The 22,718-nt window shown below is 47.6% G+C and overlaps 1 protein-coding gene across 1 annotated transcript in view; it reads right to left on the reverse strand.

Moving 5' to 3' along the window:
• Positions 1 to 1,027: 1,027 nt before the first annotated feature.
• Positions 1,028 to 22,718, reverse strand: part of CLPB (caseinolytic mitochondrial matrix peptidase chaperone subunit B) — a 55,690-nt gene continuing 33,999 nt past the window's right edge. The window contains exons 8-16 of the mRNA XM_044284919.1: positions 18,608 to 18,685; positions 12,254 to 12,309; positions 11,605 to 11,649; positions 11,342 to 11,503; positions 10,111 to 10,267; positions 9,821 to 9,891; positions 4,397 to 4,516; positions 1,667 to 1,771; positions 1,028 to 1,443 (exon numbers count right to left, since the gene is read on the reverse strand). Coding sequence (XP_044140854.1) covers positions 1,195 to 1,443; positions 1,667 to 1,771; positions 4,397 to 4,516; positions 9,821 to 9,891; positions 10,111 to 10,267; positions 11,342 to 11,503; positions 11,605 to 11,649; positions 12,254 to 12,309; positions 18,608 to 18,685 — 1,043 coding nt within the window. The 3' untranslated portion in view covers positions 1,028 to 1,194. The remainder of the gene's footprint in view (positions 1,444 to 1,666; positions 1,772 to 4,396; positions 4,517 to 9,820; positions 9,892 to 10,110; positions 10,268 to 11,341; positions 11,504 to 11,604; positions 11,650 to 12,253; positions 12,310 to 18,607; positions 18,686 to 22,718) is intronic.

Genomic DNA, 22,718 nt, shown 5'->3' on the forward strand with positions numbered 1-22,718 from the left:
GCCTCTCCTGTGTGATACTGTCTGCTGAGCTGTGTATCTAAGCCTACCATGTGTGATACCATCTGCTGAGCTGTGTATCTAATCCTGTCCTGTGTGATACTGTCTGCTGAGCTGTGTATCTAATCCTCTCCTGTGTGATACTGTCTGCTGAGCTGTGTATCTAATCCTGTCCTGTGTGATACAGTCTGCTGAGCTGTGTATCTAATCCTATCCTGTGTGATACTGTCTGCTGAGCTGTGTATCTAATCCTATGTGATACTGTCTGCTGAGCTGTGTATCTAATCCTATCCTGTGTGATACTGTCTGCTGAGCTGTGTATCTAATCCTATCCTGTGTGATACTGTCTGCTGAGCTGTGTATCTAATCCTATCATATGTGATACTGTCTGCTGAGCTGTGTATCTAATCCTATCCTGTGTGATACTGTCTGCTGAGCTGTGTATCTAATCCTATCCTGTGTGATACTGTCTGCTGAGCTGTGTATCTAATCCTATCCTGTGTGATACTGTCTGCTGAGCTGTGTATCTAATCCTATCCTGTGTGATACTGTCTGCTGAGCTGTGTATCTAATCCTATCCTGTGTGATACTGTCTGCTGAGCTGTGTATCTAATCCTATCCTGTGTGATGCTGTCTGCTGAGCTTTGTATCTAATCCTATCCTGTGGGATACTGTCTGCAGAGCTGTGTATCTAATCCTGTCCTGTGTGATACTGTCTGCTGAGCTGTGTATCTAATCCTATCCTGTGTGATACTGTCTGCTGAGCTGTGTATCTAATCCTATCCTGTGGGATACAGTCTGCTGAGCATGTACCTAAGCCGGTCGTGTGTTACAGTGCTGGATCCATTGGTTACGCTGAGGCCTGGATCAGTTAGAGCGTCAGCTCTTCAGCCAAGCCTCCCTGCAGCGCTGGCTCACCCCAGTAATGTGATTTGGTCTCATTCCTCTGTAGGGGATGAGAAGCCCGGAAACCTTGGGGAAGGGGCTCCGCTCGGACCACCGGCGGTGAGAACAGTAATGGAGGCCGCTGGGTGCACAGTCCTGCATTTATTGCCCTTTGTGTGGTGTACATCGGAGAACAGCGCCCCCTGCAGTTTGCGTCACCTCCAGCACGGGGCACCCGGCTGTATCACCTCAATGGCCGCCATCCAAGCCCCTCCCACCACGGCAGTGATAAAGTCCACCTGGTGTCCATGCTCAGAAGGGTGTGTCCTCTGCGGACAGCGGCTCCATAATGTCCAGTCTGCGGCCCTTGCTGCCCTGCTCCACTATCTCCAGGCGCAGTCGGGGCGTCCTCGCCTTCAGCCCCTCGCCGTCTTCGCTCGCCCCTTTACCTTTCAGTAAGTGTTTGTCGGAGTCGTCCACCGTGATCCGTAGCGTGCAGCCGTGCGGCAAAAGGTCCTGTTCATAGGCGGCCGCTAACTGGTTCACCACCCGCCTGTCCACCTGGAGGGCAGGAAACAAGATGGCCACAAGTGAGTGAGGTCACTGATATGTGGTGCCCCCCAGAGACACCCTGAACCCTGTCAGGTCGCCTATAAGTCAGGGGTTGTCACCCAGCTTTCCCAGGATCCTGTACATGACTGTATGACCAGTCTGGGAGAGCTGGGTAGCATCCCCTATGGCCGCTCGTCACCCAGATAACCCCGTATTGGGGCACCACCGGTACCTCATGTTTAATGGAGCGGGCGCCGTAATGCACGTTGTATCCGTCGGTGAGGACGTCCGTCACTTCCCGATCCCAGGTCAGCGTGATGTCGTGTCGCTGCTTGGCCTGAGGAGGAGAATCACACAATGAGCGGGGAAGAGGAGACACCATGTGATATGGCGGCACTGCGGCGATCCGCGCCCACCGACCGATGGGTGACAAGAACCCAACCCACCAAAGAGTCAGTCACCTGGTACCGACGTTACAGAGCCGGGCACTCGCTTCCTGACAGCTGTGATCCCACTGCCCCGACAACTGCATTCCCCATCACATCTGACAACCCTATTCCCCATCACATCTGACAACCCTATTCCCCATCACATCTGACAACCCTATTCCCCATCACATCCGACAACCCTATTCCCCATCACATCCGACAACCCTATTCCCCATCACATCCGACAACCCTATTCCCCATCACATCCGACAACCCTATTCCCCATCACATCCGACAACCCTATTCCCCATCACATCCGACAACCCTATTCCCCATCACTTCTGACAACCCTATTCCCTATCACTTCTGACAACCCTTTTCCCTATCACTTCTGACAACCCTATTCCCTATCACTTCCCTATCACTTCTGACAACCCTATTCCCTATCACTTCTGACAACCCTATTCCCTATCACTTCTGACAACCCTATTCCCTATCACTTCTGACAACCCTATTCCCTATCACTTCTGACAACCCTATTCCCTATCACTTCTGACAACTCTTTCCTTACTGCTCCTGACAACCACATTCCCCATCGCTTCTGACAACCATATTCCCTATCACTTCTGACAACTCTTTTCCTACTGCTCCTGACAACCACATTCCCCATCGCTTCTGACAACCATATTCCCTATCACTTCTGACAACTCTTTTCCTACTGCTCCTGACAACCACATTCCCAGCCAACTCTGACAACTAAAGAACAAGAGCGACAACCACAGAAGAATTACTGCAGGTGAACGTCCAGCGCTGTAATATGACGGCTGTATACAGAGCGCTATAATAACTGTGGGCGGAGTCCCGTTCCGCCGCCTGTCTCTGAATGACGCCTCTGTCCTGGACCTACAACGCTCCATTCTCTGCTCCCGGTCTCGTCTCCAGGGCAACGATGGGTCACCAAGATACTGCTCGGGGGCTCGCTGCAAAGAAATGTCCCTTAAAGGGGAATCGCACCTTCTCTTAGAATATGACACTAGTGGGGTCAATGAGCGGGGACCTTTACCGATTCCTGGGGAACGTCCCTAAGCACCCCATAACAATGGCGCCAGTCACAAATAGATTCCCCATTAATCCAGTACACTCAACACCCGCTGGTAGAATACGCTATGGGGGGTCACATGACTGCGTGAATGCCACCAATCATCCGCCACAATGTTACCTGGTTTTCCATTTTTGTGGAACCTTCAAACATCTGATCGCAGCTGAGGGTGCCTCCCCCAAAGTGCGGCCTGGGACAGAGGAGCCGCCATGTTTATACCATGTGACCTGCCCACGGACTTGGTGTGATCCTCCAGTTCTAAGCCCCCACAAGTTTCCCGCACCCTAAATATATCCCTAAACGCAGCTTTGGATGTGACTTCAGTACCATGATGGAACAGGACTGAGCTCAGCATGTGATTGGAGTACTTAACATGATGGGAGAGGGCTGAGATTGCAGCTCTGGATGTGACTGGAGTATTTAGCTTGCTATAACAAGACTGAAAGTGAGGCTATGGATGTTACTGGATCACTTAGCGCGATACAAAAAAAGAATGAGATTTCGGCTCTGGATGTGACTAGAGCATTTAAAATGTTGTAATAAGAATGAGATTATAGATGTGGTTGTGACAGTAGTATCCAACTAGATGTAAAAGGACGGAACTGCAGCTCTGGATGTGACTGGAGCATTTAACAACAGGGCAGAGAATTCAGCACTGGATGTGTCTAAATTAACATGCAACAGTAATGTGACTGCAGCTCTGGATGTGACTGTAGTATCCAACTGGATGAAAAGGACTGAAATTGCAGCTCTGAATGTGACTGGAGTATTTAACATGAGGCAACAAGACTGAGATTGCAGCTCCGGATGTGTTTAGAGGATAAAATGGGAGTTTAGCTGGTGAGGGGTGACTGGGGCGATGCAAGGCTAGTGCTAATCTCCGGGGTCAGACGCTCCGTTGCCGAGTGTGGGGTACGCAGCCCCCGCCTGCAGCCGTCTGACCCAGCCCCATTACTACCTCAGGGGTCACCCATGCTCCCTAGTTGTCATAGAAACACAGCATTATTTTTCTGGGGTCAAATTCAGGATTATTAACAAGGAAAAGGAAGGAGGGAGAATGGTACGTCCCGAGGGGGAGATCAGCGGCCAAATCTTAAAGGGAAACTCCGGTAAAAACATCCCCTCTGTCAATAGTGGCAATTTCCTGATAATCTTTTTTTTTTCCAGCGCATTGTAGATTATAATCTTCTGTGATGTAATCATCTCTCCATGTACTGACCCCCTGCTCCGTATACACAGCAGCCAATGTGAACAAGCAGAGCTGCAGTGTAAAGCAGGGGGAGGGAAAAACGTCTAATACGATATAAGGTACAGCTCACATTACCGCAGATAATGCAGCCGTCACTGCTCACAGTGGTGCACTAAGGGAGCACAGCTGCAGTGTAAGGCATAGAGGAGACACAGAGCAGTGACCTGAGCTGCAGGGAGATTTTACCTTCTTGGCCCAGGAGTTCAGCTCCTTGAGAACCAGCTGAGACAGCTCCGAGCGGCAGAAGGGCAGGAAGTAGACGATCTCATTGATCCTCCCCAGGAACTCGTCTCTGCGGAAGTGCGCCTGCGGACGAGAGAGCAAAAAGAACGTCTTATACTCTAGTCACATCCAGAGCTGCATTCACATTGCCGGTTTGAATCCACCAGCCCTGGGCTGACTGACAAAGTCCTTACTACTGCTTTCCACTTGGGGAAAACAGTTTGCCAAAAAATGGAGGGATGATGGCGGGCACTCTAACTAAAGCTAATGCCACACCTCCCCCCCTGCTGGTTCAGTGGCTGGACAGAGCCACGTCTCCCAGAATGCAATGCAGCCACACACGTTAGATGTAAAGGGGCCGTACCTGCCGAATGCAGCAGGACCGGCCGACAATCTGATGTGTATGGGGGCCTCCCGACTCACCTCCAGATGTTGAGGGTGGGAAGGACTGGGCAACGGAGTTACAACATGCCCGATCCATCTGCTAATAAGCTGCTGACAGTGGTGCATGCCCCTCTCCACATTCAGAACACATGCATGCTCAGCCAGTGTATGGGGGGATTCAGGAGAGACAGGTGTGTACGGCCAGCGGTCAACTCAATGGTAATGGATTCTGAGCAGGTGCTTTGGATGTAACTTGAGCATAAATTCAGATGTCACTCAGGACCAGTAAAGGGAGAATTTACACGTAGATGTCGCATGCTGTATGCTATATGGCCGGGGGCCCCAAGGCATCTTCATTATGTGAGGTCTAGGAGGCAGCGGGGTTATCCCTCCATCACAGATGTGGGGGCAGCTCATCGCTACGGTCAGCCCACGCCCCAGTACTGTGCGATACCTGTGAGGGACATGTGAATCACCGGACACAGCGGCATCATCATCCTCTAATTCCATCAGGAACGTCCGCCTCAGTCTGCGCCCCCAGGAGGCCGCGGCCCCCCACCCCGGGGTAATGACATCAGCAGCAGATACATGGAAACTGAATTATCCTGCAGATCTGGATATCCTCACAGAGGACTGATCTACCAGAGCACCGCGCCACACTGCAGCGGTCACCGGGGGTGGAGGAGCGCCCCCCCCACTAACTGCTACTGCCAACCATGCAGCGGAGAACACAGGGTTAACAAGCGGCAGCTAGTCAGTCATCAATAGGAAAACAGTAACCCAGAGTATTTCAGCAGAGTGTGCTGATCTTGTAGGATGTTACAGACTGAGCACTACATAGTTGAAGGAACACGCTCTCCGAGCAGCACAGAGTATTTCAGGAGGAGAGTGCAGCGATTATGTAGGATGTTACAGACTGAGCATTACATTGTAGAAGGAACAGGCACTCCAAGCAGCACAGAGGATTTCAGAAAAGGAGTGCGCTGATTTTGCAAGATGTTACAGACTGAGCGTTACATTGTAGAAGGAACATGATCTTTAGGGAGCACAGAGTATTTCAGGAGGGGAGGGCACTGATCTTATGACAGGTCACAGACTGAGCGTCACATAGTAGAAGGAACATGCTCTCCAAGCAGCACAGAGGATTTCAGGAAAGGAGTGAATTGATCTTGTGGTAGGTGACAGTTACATAGTGAAAAGAACATGCTCTCCCCAGCAGCACAGAGGATTTCAGGAGAGGACTGTAATGACTTTGTGGTAGATTGCGAGTCATATGGTAGAGGGAGCACAGTTTCCCAGCAGCACAGATAATTTCAGGAAAACCATCTTCATGAAGTTGTGTTATCTGGGGCTTTGACGGCACATTGCTGGGATATGCCACCAGTGTCAGATAAGCACAGGTCCCACCTATCTCCAAAACAGGTCCCTGAAAATAAAGGCGAGAGCGCATGCGCATGCGCAGCATGTTCTCCATTCATTTCTCTGGGAGTTTAAAAAAAAGCAGAGCAACTGTGCTCAGATATATTCGAACTGAATGGAGGGTGGCTGCGCATCTGCTCACTTCTGGAGATAGGTGCAGGTCTCATAGGTGGGACCCACATCTATCTTCATTGGTGGCATATCCATGTCTCAGATGAGACAACCCAGTTAAAAGGAACACTCTAGGAAAAACGGATCATCTGAACTACGGCTAGTTCAGGGCTGGTCACATCTATCTGAATTCCTGTGTCCCTCTAAAGCCCAATCTTCATCCTTCCGCTTTACCTACAGAGGGTTAATGTGAGCTGTGCCCGCGGTCCTGGCATAGGGAGAAGAACCATCAGTAATGAAACCTCTGGGCAACAACAATCAATTTGGCGTTTACGAGAGGTCCATTATTTGTGCCGCCATTAAGTGCAGAGACCAGAGCAGAATTAATCCCGGGTACAGTTACTGCCCTGGGCAATCAGATTTTGGTCAGGAGCGGCTGCAGTGCTGGGAAGCGTCCAAACCAGAGAACGGATGTGCGGCGCCCAGGAATCGGCTGCAACCGCTTCTCTACTTCATCTCATATCATCCATGGGATTTATCTCACACCCACAAGAATCTGAGCAAATATGGCTTATATCAGGACGGTGGTGATGTCATCATATATACAGTATAAAATAGAGTGCAGCATGACATCACAGAGGCCCATGGAGAAGCAAGTGGTTCAGGGGTCACTGATCCTCAGCTACATCCTGTATTATACTCCAGAGCTGCACCCACTATTCTGCTGGTGCAGTCACTGTGTACATACATTACTTATCCTGTACTGATCCTGAGTTACATCCTGTATTATGCTCCAGAGCTGCACTCACTATTCTGCTGGTGCAGTCACTGTGTACATACATTACATTACTTATCCTGTACTGATCCTGAGTGACATCCTGTATTATACTCCAGAGCTACACTCACTATTCTGCTGGTGCAGTCACTGTGTACATACATTACTTATCCTGTACTGATCCTGAGTTACATCCTGTATTATACTCCAGAGCTACACTCACTATTCTGCTGGTGCAGTCACTGTGTACATACATTACTTATCCTGTACTGATCCTGAGTTACATCCTGTATTATACTCCAGAGCTACACTCACTATTCTGCTGGTGCAGTCACTGTGTACATACATTACTTATCCTGTACTGATCCTGAGTTACACCCTGTATTATACTCCAGAGCTACACTCACTATTCTTCTGGTGCAGTCACTGTGCACATACATTACTTATCCTGTACTGATCCTGAGTTACACCCTGTATTATTCTCCAGAGCTGCACTCACTATTCTGCTGGTGCAGTCACTGTGTACATACATTACTTATACTGTACTGATCCTGAGTTACACCCTGTATTATACTCCAGAGCTGCACTCACTATTCTGCTGGTGCAGTCAGTGTGTACATACATTACTTACCCTGTACTGATCCTGAGTTACATCCTGTATTATACTCCAGAGCTGCACTCACTATTCTGCTGGTGGAGTCACTGTGTACATACATTACTTATCCTGTACTGATCCTGAGTTACATCCTGTATTATACTCCAGAGCTGCACTCACTATTCGGCTGGTGCAGTCACTGTGTACATACATTACTTATTCTGTACTGATCCTGAGTTACACCCAGTATTATACTCCAGAGCTGCACTCACTATTCTGCTGGTGCAGTCACTGTGTACATACATTACTTATCCTGTACCGATCCTGAGTTACATCCTGTATTATACTCTGGAGCTGCACTCACTATTCTGCTGGTGCAGTCACTGTGTACATACATTACTTATCCTGTACTGATCCTGAGTTACATCCTGTATTATACTCCAGAGCTACACTCACTATTCTGCTGGTGCAGTCACTGTGTACATACATTACTTATCCTGTACTGATCCTGAGTTACACCCTGTATTATACTCCAGAGCTGCACTCACTATTCTTCTGGTGCAGTCACTGTGTACATACATTACTTACCCTGTACTGATCCTGAGTTACATCCTGTATTATACTCCAGAGCTGCACTCACTATTCTGCTGGTGCAGTCACTGTGTACATACATTACTTACCCTGTACTGATCCTGAGTTACATCCTGTATTATACTCCAGAGCTACACTCACTATTCTTCTGGTGCAGTCACTGTGTACATACATTACTTATCCTGTACTGATCCTGAGTTACATCCTGTATTATACTCCAGAGCTGCACTCACTATTCTGCTGGTGCAGTCACTGTGCACATACATTACTTATCCTGTACTGATCCTGAGTTACACCCTGTATTATTCTCCAGAGCTGCACTCACTATTCTGCTGGTGCAGTCACTGTGTACATACATTACTTACCCTGTACTGATCCTGAGTTACATCCTGTATTATACTCCAGAGCTGCACTCACTATTCTGCTGGTGCAGTCACTGTGTACATACATTACTTATCCTGTACTGATCCTGAGTTACATCCTGTATTATACTCCAGAGCTGCACTCACTATTCGGCTGGTGCAGTCACTGTGTACATACATTACTTATTCTGTACTGATCCTGAGTTACACCCAGTATTATACTCCAGAGCTGCACTCACTATTCTGCTGGTGCAGTCACTGTGTACATACATTACTTATCCTGTACCGATCCTGAGTTACATCCTGTATTATACTCTGGAGCTGCACTCACTATTCTGCTGGTGCAGTCACTGTGTACATACATTACTTATCCTGTACTGATCCTGAGTTACATCCTGTATTATACTCCAGAGCTGCACTCACTATTCTGCTGGTGCAGTCACTGTGTACATACATTACTTATCCTGTACTGATCCTGAGTTACACCCTGTATTATACTCCAGAGCTGCACTCACTATTCTTCTGGTGCAGTCACTGTGTACATACATTACTTACCCTGTACTGATCCTGAGTTACATCCTGTATTATACTCCAGAGCTGCACTCACTATTCTGCTGGTGCAGTCACTGTGTACATACATTACTTATCCTGTACTGATCCTGAGTTACATCCTGCATTATACCCCAGAGCTGCACTCACTATTCTGCTGGTGCAGTCACTGTGCACATACATTACTTACCCTGTACTGATCCTGAGTTACATCCTGTATTATACTCCAGAGCTACACTCACTATTCTTCTGGTGCAGTCACTGTGCACATACATTACTTATCCTGTACTGATCCTGAGTTACATCCTGTATTATACTCCAGAGCTGCACTCACTATTCTGCTGGTGCAGTCACTGTGTACATACATTACATTACTTATCCTGTACTGATCCTGAGTTACATCCTGTATTATTCTCCAGAGCTGCACTCACTATTCTGCTGGTGCAGTCACTGTGTACATACATTACTTATCCTGTACTGATCCTGAGTTACACCCTGTATTATCCTCCAGAGCTGCACTCACTATCCTGTATAAGTTATGTAATGTATATACACATGTATCCTCTGGACTGGTGGATGACGATGATGCTGCACCCACAAACCTTCAGGATAGGCCGGATGACGTTCTCCTTGAATTGCTTGGAGATGGTGATCTTCTCGGTCTGTATGTCGTCTGAAAAGTTAAAAGACAGAAATCGTCAGTGCGTCCATGACAGGAATACACACGTGTATCCACGGGGTAATCCTATGCCAGATTACCAGATATTCTGGACTATCAGACATTCCAAATATCAAACAGACAAAGTGGCTTCATGCCTACGTTAACTGGTCGCACTGGGGCCGTGTCACATTTTGGGGTGTGCGGCTGGACCCTCCCTGCGCCTCCACTCACCCAGGCTGTCGGCCAGTCTGCTCCTGTTCATCTCCAGCGCTTCCTGTCGCAGCTGCAGGGCGTACTGGGCGATCTCATCGCTTCCTGCATTGCAGGTCATGATAAAAATGGCGTCTTTACATTCAATGGTCCTTCCCTTCCCGTCCGTCAGCCGACCCTAAAAACACAAAGGCGTCATGTATATGGGGACCATCCGCCCGCACGGCCAGAACCATGAACCCCTGGTGTGTGGAGATCGCTGGCTCTGAGCAGGCACACTACTACTACTCCCACCATTATTATGATGCAGTGTAATGGGGCCGCGGCGTGCGTGCGCTCGCTGACAGATGGAATCCGTTTCTGGGCGCTGAAGATTAACATGCCGTTTATTGCTCCTGTCGAGTGCCGCTCCTGGAATTGATTTTACATTTGGCGGCTGCGGTTATGATCTATGCAAGGAGGACTGCTATATTAATCCTGGAGATGGGAAGACAGAAGACGTGGCGAGGGGACGAGAATAAAGTTTTATTAGAGGGAGGGGGGAGCGTGTCCTCGGAGGAGACGTCGTGAAAACTCATATGCTGCTCGCAGTCTCCAGTCCTGCAGAGTAATGACATCCGGGGACCTCAAGTGCGTGTCTGCTGCAAAGCCATGCCATGTGCCGGGGCAGGGAGGGGGAGGCGCCATGCCCTGCGGTCGTTCTGCAGAACACACTCCGTCCATCCATCACCTGCTTTCTGTTTCTACTCCTCACCAAAGCCAGACCTGTCCTGGCTTAATACTTCTCACCGCTGAGGGTTTGTTACAACTGGAACGTGACCACTGTGACCAAAACAGGAATAAATCAACTGCTGATTGGCTGTTAATGGTCACATGATCTCAGCAGGTGAAGAAAAATCTAATTAATAAGGCAGGCTGGGCTGAGGAATGGGGTGGGGTTGTCAGGCAGAGTCAGCCCAAGGCCGTAGCGTCTCTGACCTGGAGCTACATCAGAATTATTTTCCTTCTCTCCTTAGTAATTCGATTTTTCTAAAATAAAATATATAAATGTAATTGAACCCACGGCACGAACTCCTGGCTACCTCTGTGCCAGATCTGCAGCTGCCCCCGCTCCCCCTACCTGTTCCTGCCCAATAAGTCCCGTTCTCCTCCCTCCATCACGATCATGAAGCAGGAGACTTTAGGACCACGCGGGAATCGTTTCCGAACGTACTTTTAGGGGTGCGCTGGACTACACCCCAAATCCCTTTACCTCGTCAAACAACTGCAGCATTATGGTGAGGACGTCAGGGTGGGCTTTGTCCACCTCGTCAAACAGGACCACCGCGTTGGGACACTCCTTCAGCTTCTTGGTCAGCTGACCTCCGTCCTCGTGTCCAACGTATCCTGGCGGAGACCCAATGAACTTGGCTACCTGCATGGGGGTAACAAAGGTGGGGGATGGGTAATAGTATTATCAATGGTGTCAACCCTGCGCCACACCGATACAGGACTATAACACCCAACAGGCCGTACCTCATGCTTCTCCTGGAATTCAGACATATCCAGCCGGATGAAGCCCTGTGAGGACAGAGGAGAGGTCAGGGAGATCCTACATGCCGGAAACATGGGGTTCACTTTATAAGGACGCCACGAACCCCAATGGGGTGCGGGATACTGAACCATCTATACCTAATAGGGTTTGACAGGACGACTCCAGGTCAGGGTGCCCCTACCATTTGGGGGCGTCCCTGGGTTGAGGGCTATATAGGGCACTATAGGGACAGGCCATCCCTTCCCCTCACCTGACCCATACCTGTGACTCGCGACTATGCCGAGTACATTTTACCATCCACGACATTATCTATGGTTATCTTTTTCTTTTTAGGAATGATTTAGGGTTTATACTCTGTAAAAATAATTTCATGAACCCCAATAACATTAATGGCCGCAGACTGGTTTACAATCTGACCGAACACACTGTGCGTAAACATTCAATCGGGTGGAAATCGGAGCCGGATTATCAGATATTCTGGATTATCGGATGTTCATAGAAAAGATCATAAACAGTAAAACGTTACCATCACCTTTCAGAGAAACTCCACATTATACCACATTTCTGAAATAAGTGCCAGATTACCAGACTCTCTGGATTAAAGGAATTTCCAGTAAAACAGTTTATTACCTTCTTGATGTCCTTGTGCAGGTAGCGCGCCGTCTGCTTGGCCAATTCCGTTTTACCTATCAGAACAATATATATATAAAAAAAAAAAAAAAAACACAACAACATCAGCCGATCTGTGCCGCTGCCCCCCCATGTGTCTGCATGTATGCAGGTAATGTGTGATGACATGCGGCAGTGCATGCAGGTAGTACCTGACATGTGGCAGTGCATGCAGGTAGTACCTGACATGTGGCAGTGCATGCAGGTAATACGTGACATGTGGCAGTGCATGCAGGTAATACGTGACATGTGGCAGTGCATGCAGGTAATACGTGACATGTGGCAGTGCATGCAGGTAATACGTGACATGTGGCAGTGCATGCAGGTAATACGTGACATGTGGCAGTGCATGCAGGTAATACATGACATGTGGCAGTGCATGCAGGTAATACGTGACATGTGGCAGTGCATGCAGGTAATACGTGACATGTGGCAGTGCATGCAGGTAATACGTGACATGTGGCAGTGCATGCAGGTAATACGTGACATGTGGCAGAGTATGCAGGTAATACGTGACATGTGGCAGTGTATGCAGGTAATACGTGACATGTGGCAGTGCATGCAGGTAATACCTGACATGTGGCAGTGCATGCAGGTAATATGTGACATGTGGCAGTGTATGCAGGTAATATGTGACATGTGGCAGTGTGTGCAGATATGTGACATGTGGCAGTGTATGCAGGTAATATGTGACATGTGGCAGTGTGTGCAGGTAATATGTGACATGTGGCAGTGTATGCAGGTAATATGTGACATGTGGCAGTGTATGCAGGTAATACGTGACATGTGGCAGTGTATGCAGGTAATACGTGACATGTGGCAGTGTATGCAGGTAATATGTGACATGTGGCAGTGTATGCAGGTAATACGTGACATGTGGCAGTGCATGCAGGTAATACCTGACATGTGGCAGTGTATGCAGGTAATATGTGACATGTGGCAGTGTATGCAGGTAATATGTGACATGTGGCAGTGTGTGCAGATATGTGACATGTGGCAGTGTATGCAGGTAATATGTGACATGTGGCAGTGTGTGCAGATATGTGACATGTGGCAGTGTATGCAGGTAATATGTGACATGTGGCAGTGTGTGCAGGTAATATGTGACATGTGGCAGTGTATGCAGGTAATATGTGACATGTGGCAGTGTATGCAGGTAATATGTGACATGTGGCAGTGTATGCAGGTAATATGTGACATGTGGCAGTGTGTGCAGATATGTGACATGTGGCAGTGTATGCAGGTAATATGTGACATGTGGCAGTGTATGCAGGTAATATGTGACATGTGGCAGTGTATGCAGGTAATACGTGACATGTGGCAGTGTATGCAGGTAATATGTGACATGTGGCAGTGTATGCAGGTAATATGTGACATGTGGCAGTGTGTGCAGATATGTGACATGTGGCAGTGTATGCAGGTAATATGTGACATGTGGCAGTGTATGCAGATAATATGTGACATGTGGCAGTGTGTGCAGATATGTGACATGTGGCAGTGTATGCAGGTAATATGTGACATGTGGCAGTGTATGCAGATAATATGTGACATGTGGCAGCGTATGCAGGTAATATGTGACATGTGGCAGCGTATGCAGGTAATATGTGACATGTGGCAGTGTATGCAGGTAATATGTGACATGTGGCAGTGTATGCAGATATGTGACATGTGGCAGTGCATGCAGGTAATATGTGACATGTGGCAGTGCATGCAGATAATATCTGACATGTGGCAGTGTATGCAGGTAATATGTGACATGTGGCAGTGTATGCAGATATGTGACATGTGGCAGCGTATGCAGGTAATATGTGACATGTGGCAGCGTATGCAGGTAATATGTGACATGTGGCAGTGTATGCAGGTAATATGTGACATGTGGCAGTGTATGCAGATATGTGACATGTGGCAGTGCATGCAGGTAATATGTGACATGTGGCAGTGCATGCAGATAATATCTGACATGTGGCAGTGTATGCAGGTAATATGTGACATGTGGCAGCGTATGCAGGTAATATGTGACATGTGGCAGTGTATGCAGGTAATATGTGACATGTGGCAGTGTATGCAGGTAATATGTGACATGTGGCAGTGTATGCAGATATGTGACATGTGGCAGTGCATGCAGGTAATATGTGACATGTGGCAGTGTATGCAGGTAATATGTGACATGTGGCAGTGTATGCAGGTAATATGTGACATGTGGCAGCGTATGCAGGTAATATGTGACATGTGGCAGTGTATGCAGGTAATATGTGACATGTGGCAGTGTATGCAGGTAATATGTGACATGTGGCAGTGTATGCAGGTAATATGTGACATGTGGCAGTGTATGCAGGTAATATGTGACATGTGGCAGTGTATGCAGGTAATATGTGACATGTGGCAGTGTATGCAGATATGTGACATGTGGCAGTGTATGCAGGTAATATGTGACATGTGGCAGTGTATGCAGATATGTGACATGTGGCAGTGCATGCAGGTAATATGTGACATGTGGCAGTGTATGCAGGTAATATGTGACATGTGGCAGTGTATGCAGGTAATATGTGACATGTGGCAGCGTATGCAGGTAATATGTGACATGTGGCAGTGTATGCAGGTAATATGTGACATGTGGCAGTGTATGCAGGTAATATGTGACATGTGGCAGTGTATGCAGGTAATATGTGACATGTGGCAGTGTATGCAGGTAATATGTGACATGTGGCAGTGTATGCAGGTAATATGTGACATGTGGCAGTGTATGCAGATATGTGACATGTGGCAGTGTATGCAGATATGTGACATGTGGCAGTGTATGCAGGTAATATGTGACATGTGGCAGTGTATGCAGGTAATATGTGACATGTGGCAGCGTATGCAGGTAATATGTGACATGTGGCAGTGTATGCAGGTAATATGTGACATGTGGCAGTGTGTTGCAGGATGCACCAGTCCTCACGCTATGGAAAGAGTTCTAGAAAATAATAAATAAAATGTTGCCAATGTTGAAATAACTGCAACTATGTATCAGTCTAGGCTGTAAACGCTGTATAACCAGCCTCTGGCCTGTGACAGACCTGACTACATGAGATTGTGCGCGACGCTGATCATGTGACGCTCACATCCTATCTTGTCCCCCCTGACCAATGGTGATAAATCTCACCTGCGGCCGGGCGCTCGCCTTCCCTTAATGTTTTTATAGAGTGGCGGTGACAGTGATGGATGGCGTCAGTGGCAGGACTGTAATATCACATACTGAGCTGTAATCATTACAGGGGCCGGGCACAACGTGTCCACAGGAGCCCCCAAGACTAATAGAGGACGCAGCAGCAGACACGGGCGCCGCAATGTTATCTGTGCCCTAAATAGAACGATCATTATTATTTGTAGTGGAGAGATTATATTGATAACGGCACCCTGCAGGGTTCTATGTGATCGCCCAGGTAGATGTCGTCACATGGACTGCAGGGTGGGCTTACAGGGGGGTCCTTTTTCTGTTGGAAAAATCCACGGCAGAAATCCGAGGCTGACCAGGGTGGATTTGCAGTTGTTTAGGCCACGAACATGGCGCATTTTTCCCCATGATGCAGATTTCAAGCATCTGCTGTGCAAACAATGGCAGACAGATGTGAAGCGGATTCTGGTGCGGAATAATCGGAAAAACCTGTGTGGAATATCTGCCATGTGAACATAGCCAGAGTGTACCAAAATGATTAACCCCTACATGTACACCGCTGGTCGGGTCTTTAAAGACTCAGGGCTAATGTCCGTTTCACACAGCAGAGACCCAGGGCTAAGGTCCGTGATCGGTATTAACGCCGATCACAGACATTTAACCCCTCAATTGTCACCAAGTCATCAGAGTGCTCTCCTGGGGACCGTTTATTCCTTGCGACAGCCTCGTAGGAATCTACTGAACTTTTGGGGGTCTGATCCCCTCTGAAATCTGTATTGTAATGCATTGCCTGTTAGTGTATGACACTGAGTAATACACTAACAGGTTGCCTAGGAGACGGGGCTGGGGCTGGATATCCTCGGCCCCTGTAGAAGGCAGGTCCTGATGGCATCGGGCTGCCTTCTCACACATCGGGTCCCCGCCACAGCAGCACGGGGATCCGATGGGCTCCCTCACCTGCCGCATGACCGCGGCATAGAAGGGGTTAATCCAGCTGATACAGCAGGGGCCCGGCTATCAGGGACTGCCGGCCCCTGCAGTGATCACGCGCGCACTTCTCCGGTGTCCGCCCGATCACCATGACGTAATAGTACGTCAAAATGCGGCAAGTCACTTGCTGCCATGACGTACTATTACGTCATATGTCGAGAAGGGGTTAACCCCGTCAGGACGCTACCATTTTTTTACCTTAAGGACCCGGCCATTTATTGCAAAGCTGACCTGTGTCACTTTATGTGGTGATAACTTTCAAACACTTAACTTATTCAGGCCATTCTGAGATTGTTTTCTCGTCACATATTGTAATTCATGACACTGGTAAAATGGAGGTAAAATATTTCATTTTTCTTTATAAAAAAATTACAAAATTTACCAAAAATGTGGAAAAATTAGCAATTTTCTAAATTTCAATTTCTCTGCTTTTAAAACAGACATTAATACCGCCTAAAATAGTTATTACTTTACATTTCCCATAGGTCTACTTCAGGTTTTCTTTTTTGGGGACTTTGGAAGGCTTAGAGGTTTAGAAGCAAATCTTGAAATTTTTCAGAAAATTTCCAAAACCCAATTTTGAAAGGACCAGTTCAGGTCTGAAGTCACTTTGTGAGGCTTATATAATAGAAACCCCCCATAATTCACCCCATTTTAGAAAATAAACCCCTTACGGTATTTAAAACAGATTTTTACAAACTTTCTTAACCCTCTAGGTGATCCACAAGAATTAAAGGAAAATGTAGATGAAATTTCAGAATTTCACTATTTTGCTGATTTTCCATTTTAATCCATTTTTTCAGTAACAAAGCAAGGGTTAAAAGCCAAACAAAACTCAACATTTATTGCCCCATATGTGTTTGTAAACTGCTGTACGGGCACGCGGCAGGGTGCAGAAGGAAGGAACGCCATATGGTTTTTGGAAGGCAGATTTTACTGGAATAATTTTAAGCTGCAATGTTACATTTGAAGCCCCCCTGATGCACCCCTAGAGTAGAAACTCCCAAAAAATGACCCCATTTTGGAAACTACAGGAAGGTGTCAGTTTTGTTGGTACTATTTTAGGGTACATATGATTTTTGGTTGCTCTATATTACACATTTTGTGAGACAAGGTAACAAAAAATAGCTGTTTTGGCACCGTTTTTATTTACCATGTTTATCTGACAGGTTAGATCATGAGGTATTTTTATAGAGCAGGTTGTTACGGACGAGACAATACCAAATATGACTAAAAATGATTTTTTTTGCGTCTCCATATTCTGAAAGCCATTTTTTTTATTTTTTTGGTGACTGTCTTATGTAGGGGCTCATATTTTTTCGGTATGAGGTGACGGTTAGAATGGTACTATTTTGGGGTGCATATGACTTTGATAGCTTGGTATTACACTTTTTGTGATGTAAGGTGAAAATAAAAATGGCTTTTTTGACACAGTTTTTATTTTATGTTTTTGACGGTGTTCACCTGAGGGGTTAAGTCATGTGATATTTTCATAGAGTCGATCGATACGGACGCGGCGATACCCAATATGTATCCCTTTTTTACTTTATTTTGGGAAAGGGACGCTTTTTTTTTTTTACTTGAAACTTTTAATTTTTTTATTTTTTCTTCCCTCCACCTAAAAGATTTCAGTTTGTTTTTCAATTGAGTTGTACAGTTTATAGGTCACATTAAAGGTGGAAAAAGTTCTGAAATGATTTATCTATGTCTCATTTTTTTACAGCACAGAAACCTGACATTTTAACAGGGGCGTGTAGACTTTTTATATCCACTGTATAATGTATGTTTTCAGTTATTGTGTACACCGGTATCCATTATATATTTACCTTACTTTTTTGCAATGTTTATATTATTTATCTAATTTCATACATTTATTTTGTTTTAGCTTTTTAATTTTTGTGTGTACTTATTTTGCACTTTTTAAACTTTCTTTTTACAGTTTTAGGACCGTTTACTATATTATTTTATATTTATCTTATTATTTGTCCACATGTTGTAATTTTATTAGTTTTATTAATATTTTAAGGATTTTTTTCTATTTATTGCCACTTTTCTACCAATAATTGCACCAGATTTATACTTTAAAGTTTTTTTTATATCTTGTGAAATTATGAATAACAATCAATAGTATAGAAATTTATAGGTGAAAGCAAAAATAAACAAATCACCTATCCCGGAGGATCCCAAAAATAAGAAGACGAGGGGGTGTTCTTCGTCGTACCAGCCGTTCTCCTTCCTGCGGATGGCTTCAGGTTCACATCACAGCATATGGAGGGGAATAAAGAAAAGAAGCAGCAGAAAAGCTTATAAATCAATGCCAGAGCCGGGAGTGTAATTATCACTAAGTATCCAGCGCGTTTCACTGCTCTGCTCTCACTCACAGTCCTCAGGACCATTAGAGGGGTAATGTGATTAGCTGGCAGTGCCCCCACAGCAGGATAATCAGGTTAGTATGGATATGGAGAGCTGCCCAGAGCCCATCTCAGATAAACTTTTCCTGTATATGCACTTAGGGTTTCCAAGGAGACGGGGCGCAGGAGGGACGCGGAGTAGATGGTGAGGAGAGGGGAGAAGGGGCGTGCCACCGACTCAGGGCTGCTTATCTCCTGCAGATGAAGGACGAGGTGTCCTTCATCCAGAGTCTTCCCTCCAAATACTGTCAGGAGGACAAGGAGACCACCCCTGATACACAGTATATGGGGGGAGGCCGCAGGGAGACCTCTCCTGATACACAGTATATGGGGGGAGGCCGCAGGGAGACCTCTCCTGATACACAGTATATGGGGGGAGGCTGCAGGGAGACCACCCCCGATACACAGTATATGGGGGGAGGCCGCAGGGAGACCACCCCCGATACACAGTATATGGGGGGAGGCCGCAGGGAGACCACCCCCGATACACAGTATATGGGGGGAGGCCGCAGGGAGACCACCCCCGATACACAGTATATGGGGGGAGGCCGCAGGGAGACCACCCCCGATACACAGTATATGGGGGGAGGCCGCAGGGAGACCACCCCCGATACACAGTATATGGGGGAAGGCCGCAGGGAGACCACTCCCGATACACAGTATATGGGGGAAGGCCGCAGGGAGACCACTCCTGATACACAGTATATGGGGGAAGGCCGCAGGGAGACCACTCCTGATACACAGTATATGGGGGAAGGCCGCAGGGAGACCACTCCTGATACACAGTATATGGGGGAAGGCCGCTGGGAGACCACTCCTGATACACTGTATATGGGGGAGGCCGCAGGGAGACCACCCCTGATACACAGTATATGGGGGAAGGCCGCAGGGAGACCACTCCTGATACACAGTATATGGGTGGAGGCCGCAGGGAGACCACTCCTGATACACTGTATATGGGGGAGGCCGCAGGGAGACCACTACTCCTATATAGGGGGAGACCACTCCTGATACACAGTATATGGGGGAGGTCGGGGGTAGACCACTCCTGATACACAGTATATGGGGGACCCCTACTCCAATAAAGGGGGAGACCAAGCTTAACACATACAGGGCATATTCCCGGGAGACCACTACTCACATAAACAAGGGGTCATCAGGTGAGACTAATCCTTACATATACAGGCAGTCATCAGGTACAGTATATAATGAACAGGTGTGGGTGGAGTTACAGGTACAGTAAACAATGGACAGGTGTGGGTGGGGTCACAGGTACAGTACAGGATAAACAGGTATCGGTGGGGTCACAGGTAAAATATATGATGGACAGGTGTGGGTGGGGTCACAGGTACGGTATAGGATGACAGGTATGGGTGGAGTCACAGGTACGGTATAGGATGACAGGTATGGGTGGAGTCACAGGTACGGTATAGGATGACAGGTATGGGTGGAGTCACAGGTACGGTATAGGATGACAGGTATGGGTGGAGTCACAGGTACGGTATAGGATGACAGGTATGGGTGGAGTCACAGGTACGGTATAGGATGACAGGTATGGGTGGAGTCACAGGTACGGTATAGGATGACAGGTATGGGTGGAGTCACAGGTACGGTATAGGATGACAGGTATGGGTGGAGTCACAGGTACGGTATAGGATGACAGGTATGGGTGGAGTCACAGGTACGGTATAGGATGACAGGTATCGGTGGGGTCACAGGTACGGTATAGGATGACAGGTATCGGTGGGGTCACAGGTAAAATATATGATGGACAGGTCCTGGTGGAGTCACAGGTACAGTATAAAATGGACAGGTGTGGGTGGAGTTACAGGTACAGTAAACAATGGACAGGTGTGGGTGGAGTTACAGGTACAGTAAACAATGGACAGGTGTGGGTGGGGTCACAGGTACAGTAAACAATGGACAGGTGTGGGTGGGGTCACAGGTAAAATATATGATGGACAGGTGTGGGTGGGGGTCACAGGTACGGTATAGGATGACAGGTATGGGTGGAGTCACAGGTACGGTATAGGATGACAGGTATCGGTGGGGTCACAGGTAAAATATATGATGGACAGGTCCTGGTGGAGTCACAGGTACAGTATAAAATGGACAGGTGTGGGTAGGGTCACAGGTACAATATGTGCCACATGTGGGAGGCGTTATAAGGATGATAAATGGCAGAGATGTTGATGGTTACAGGTATGGTATATGACAGACAAGAGTAGTGCGTGGAGTTACAGGTATGGTATATGACGGATGTGTTGGTGGAATAACAAGTAGAGGTGTGGGTGGAGTTACAGGTGTGGTATATGACAGACAGGAGCAGTGGGTGGAGTTACAGGTGTGGAATAAGATGGACAGGAGCAGTGGGTGGAGTTACAGGTGTGGTATAGGACAGACAGGAGCAGTGGGTGGAGTTACAGAAATAGTATAGGACAGACGTGTGGGTGGAGTTACAGGTATGGTATAGGACAGACAGGAGCAGTGGGAGGAGTTACAGGTGTGGTATATGACGGACAGGAGCAGTTACAGGTGTGGTATAGGACAGATAGGAGCAGTGGGAGGAGTTACAGGTGTGGTATAGGACAGACGTGTGGGTGGAGTTACAGGTGTGGTATATGACAGACAGGAGCAGTGGGTGGAGTTACAGGTGTGGTATAGGACAGACAGGAGTAGTGGGAGGAGTTATAGGTAAGGTATAGGACAGACGTGTGGGTGGAGTTACAGGTGTGGTATATGACAGACGTGTGGGTGGAGTTACAGGTGTGGTATATGACAGACACGAGCAGTGGGAGGAGTTACAGGTGTGGTATATGACAGACGTGTGGGTGGAGTTACAGGTATGGTATATGACAGACACGAGCAGTGGGAGGAGTTACAGGTGTGGTATATGACAGACGTGTGGGTGGAGTTACAGGTATGGTATAGGACAGACGTGTGGGTGGAGTTACGGTGGTCATGCCGCCATCTTGCTCTGTGGTAAGACCACCACTGATATAACAGACAGTTGAGATTTAGTTGCGCCCTGGCCTCCATAATGGTCAGCACCTGACTTCCAGTTCGTCGGCACAGGATAGGAATCGCTCCAAAACAGCCCAGCGGACGCTCTTCGTCTTCAAAACATCCCGATCTTCATTTAATCAGTACAGATACATATGGAGGACGCGTCCATGAGCTGATGAGGGCTGGACGGGCCGATCTGCGTCCCCAATATGTGTATGTTTGAAGACGAAGAGCGTCCGCTGGGATGGTTTGCTATATGGCCTCCATAACGACCCCCGAGGTGCAGCAGTCTCCTGTGTGGCTTCTCCTAACTGACTGCCCGGGTGAACAGAGCGTCTGATAAATCCTTTACTGATTAGGACACACAAGTCACATCCAGAGCTGCATCACAACCTTCATTTATACCCTCAGGCTTCCAAACGTCACATCTCGAGCCCTGCTGCGCACTGCGCATGCTCCACTGCAGTGCAGCATCACCCACAATGCAGTGCATCAGTGGAGCGGGATGGAGCTTATAGAGCTGTTAGTGCAGATGCAGCTTTGGATGTGACTGGAGTAGAAGACCTGATGTAAATCAAGCAAAGGATTTACACAATAATAAGATCTGATCTGCGTCTGCTGAGTGGATCCCGAGACCGGGACCCTTCACAGGTGATGGTGGGCACGCGTCCCCCCAAAAGAACGTCCCTTCCAACCGGGGAGCGGCTGTTTTGTGTTTACTTCAAGGAAATGGCAAGACAAAGGACCCCTCCCCCGGGGCAGAGCAGACGCGGCTTTTATTTCCTCCATTTGTATCGGTGGCGCTGCGCCCGCGGCTCTATTGAACGGATAAATTCTCTGTATTGTTTTACACAAATCAATA

Source organism: Bufo gargarizans, chromosome 3 (assembly GCF_014858855.1).
Source record: "Bufo gargarizans isolate SCDJY-AF-19 chromosome 3, ASM1485885v1, whole genome shotgun sequence".
NCBI classification, from domain to species: Eukaryota; Metazoa; Chordata; class Amphibia; order Anura; family Bufonidae; genus Bufo; species Bufo gargarizans.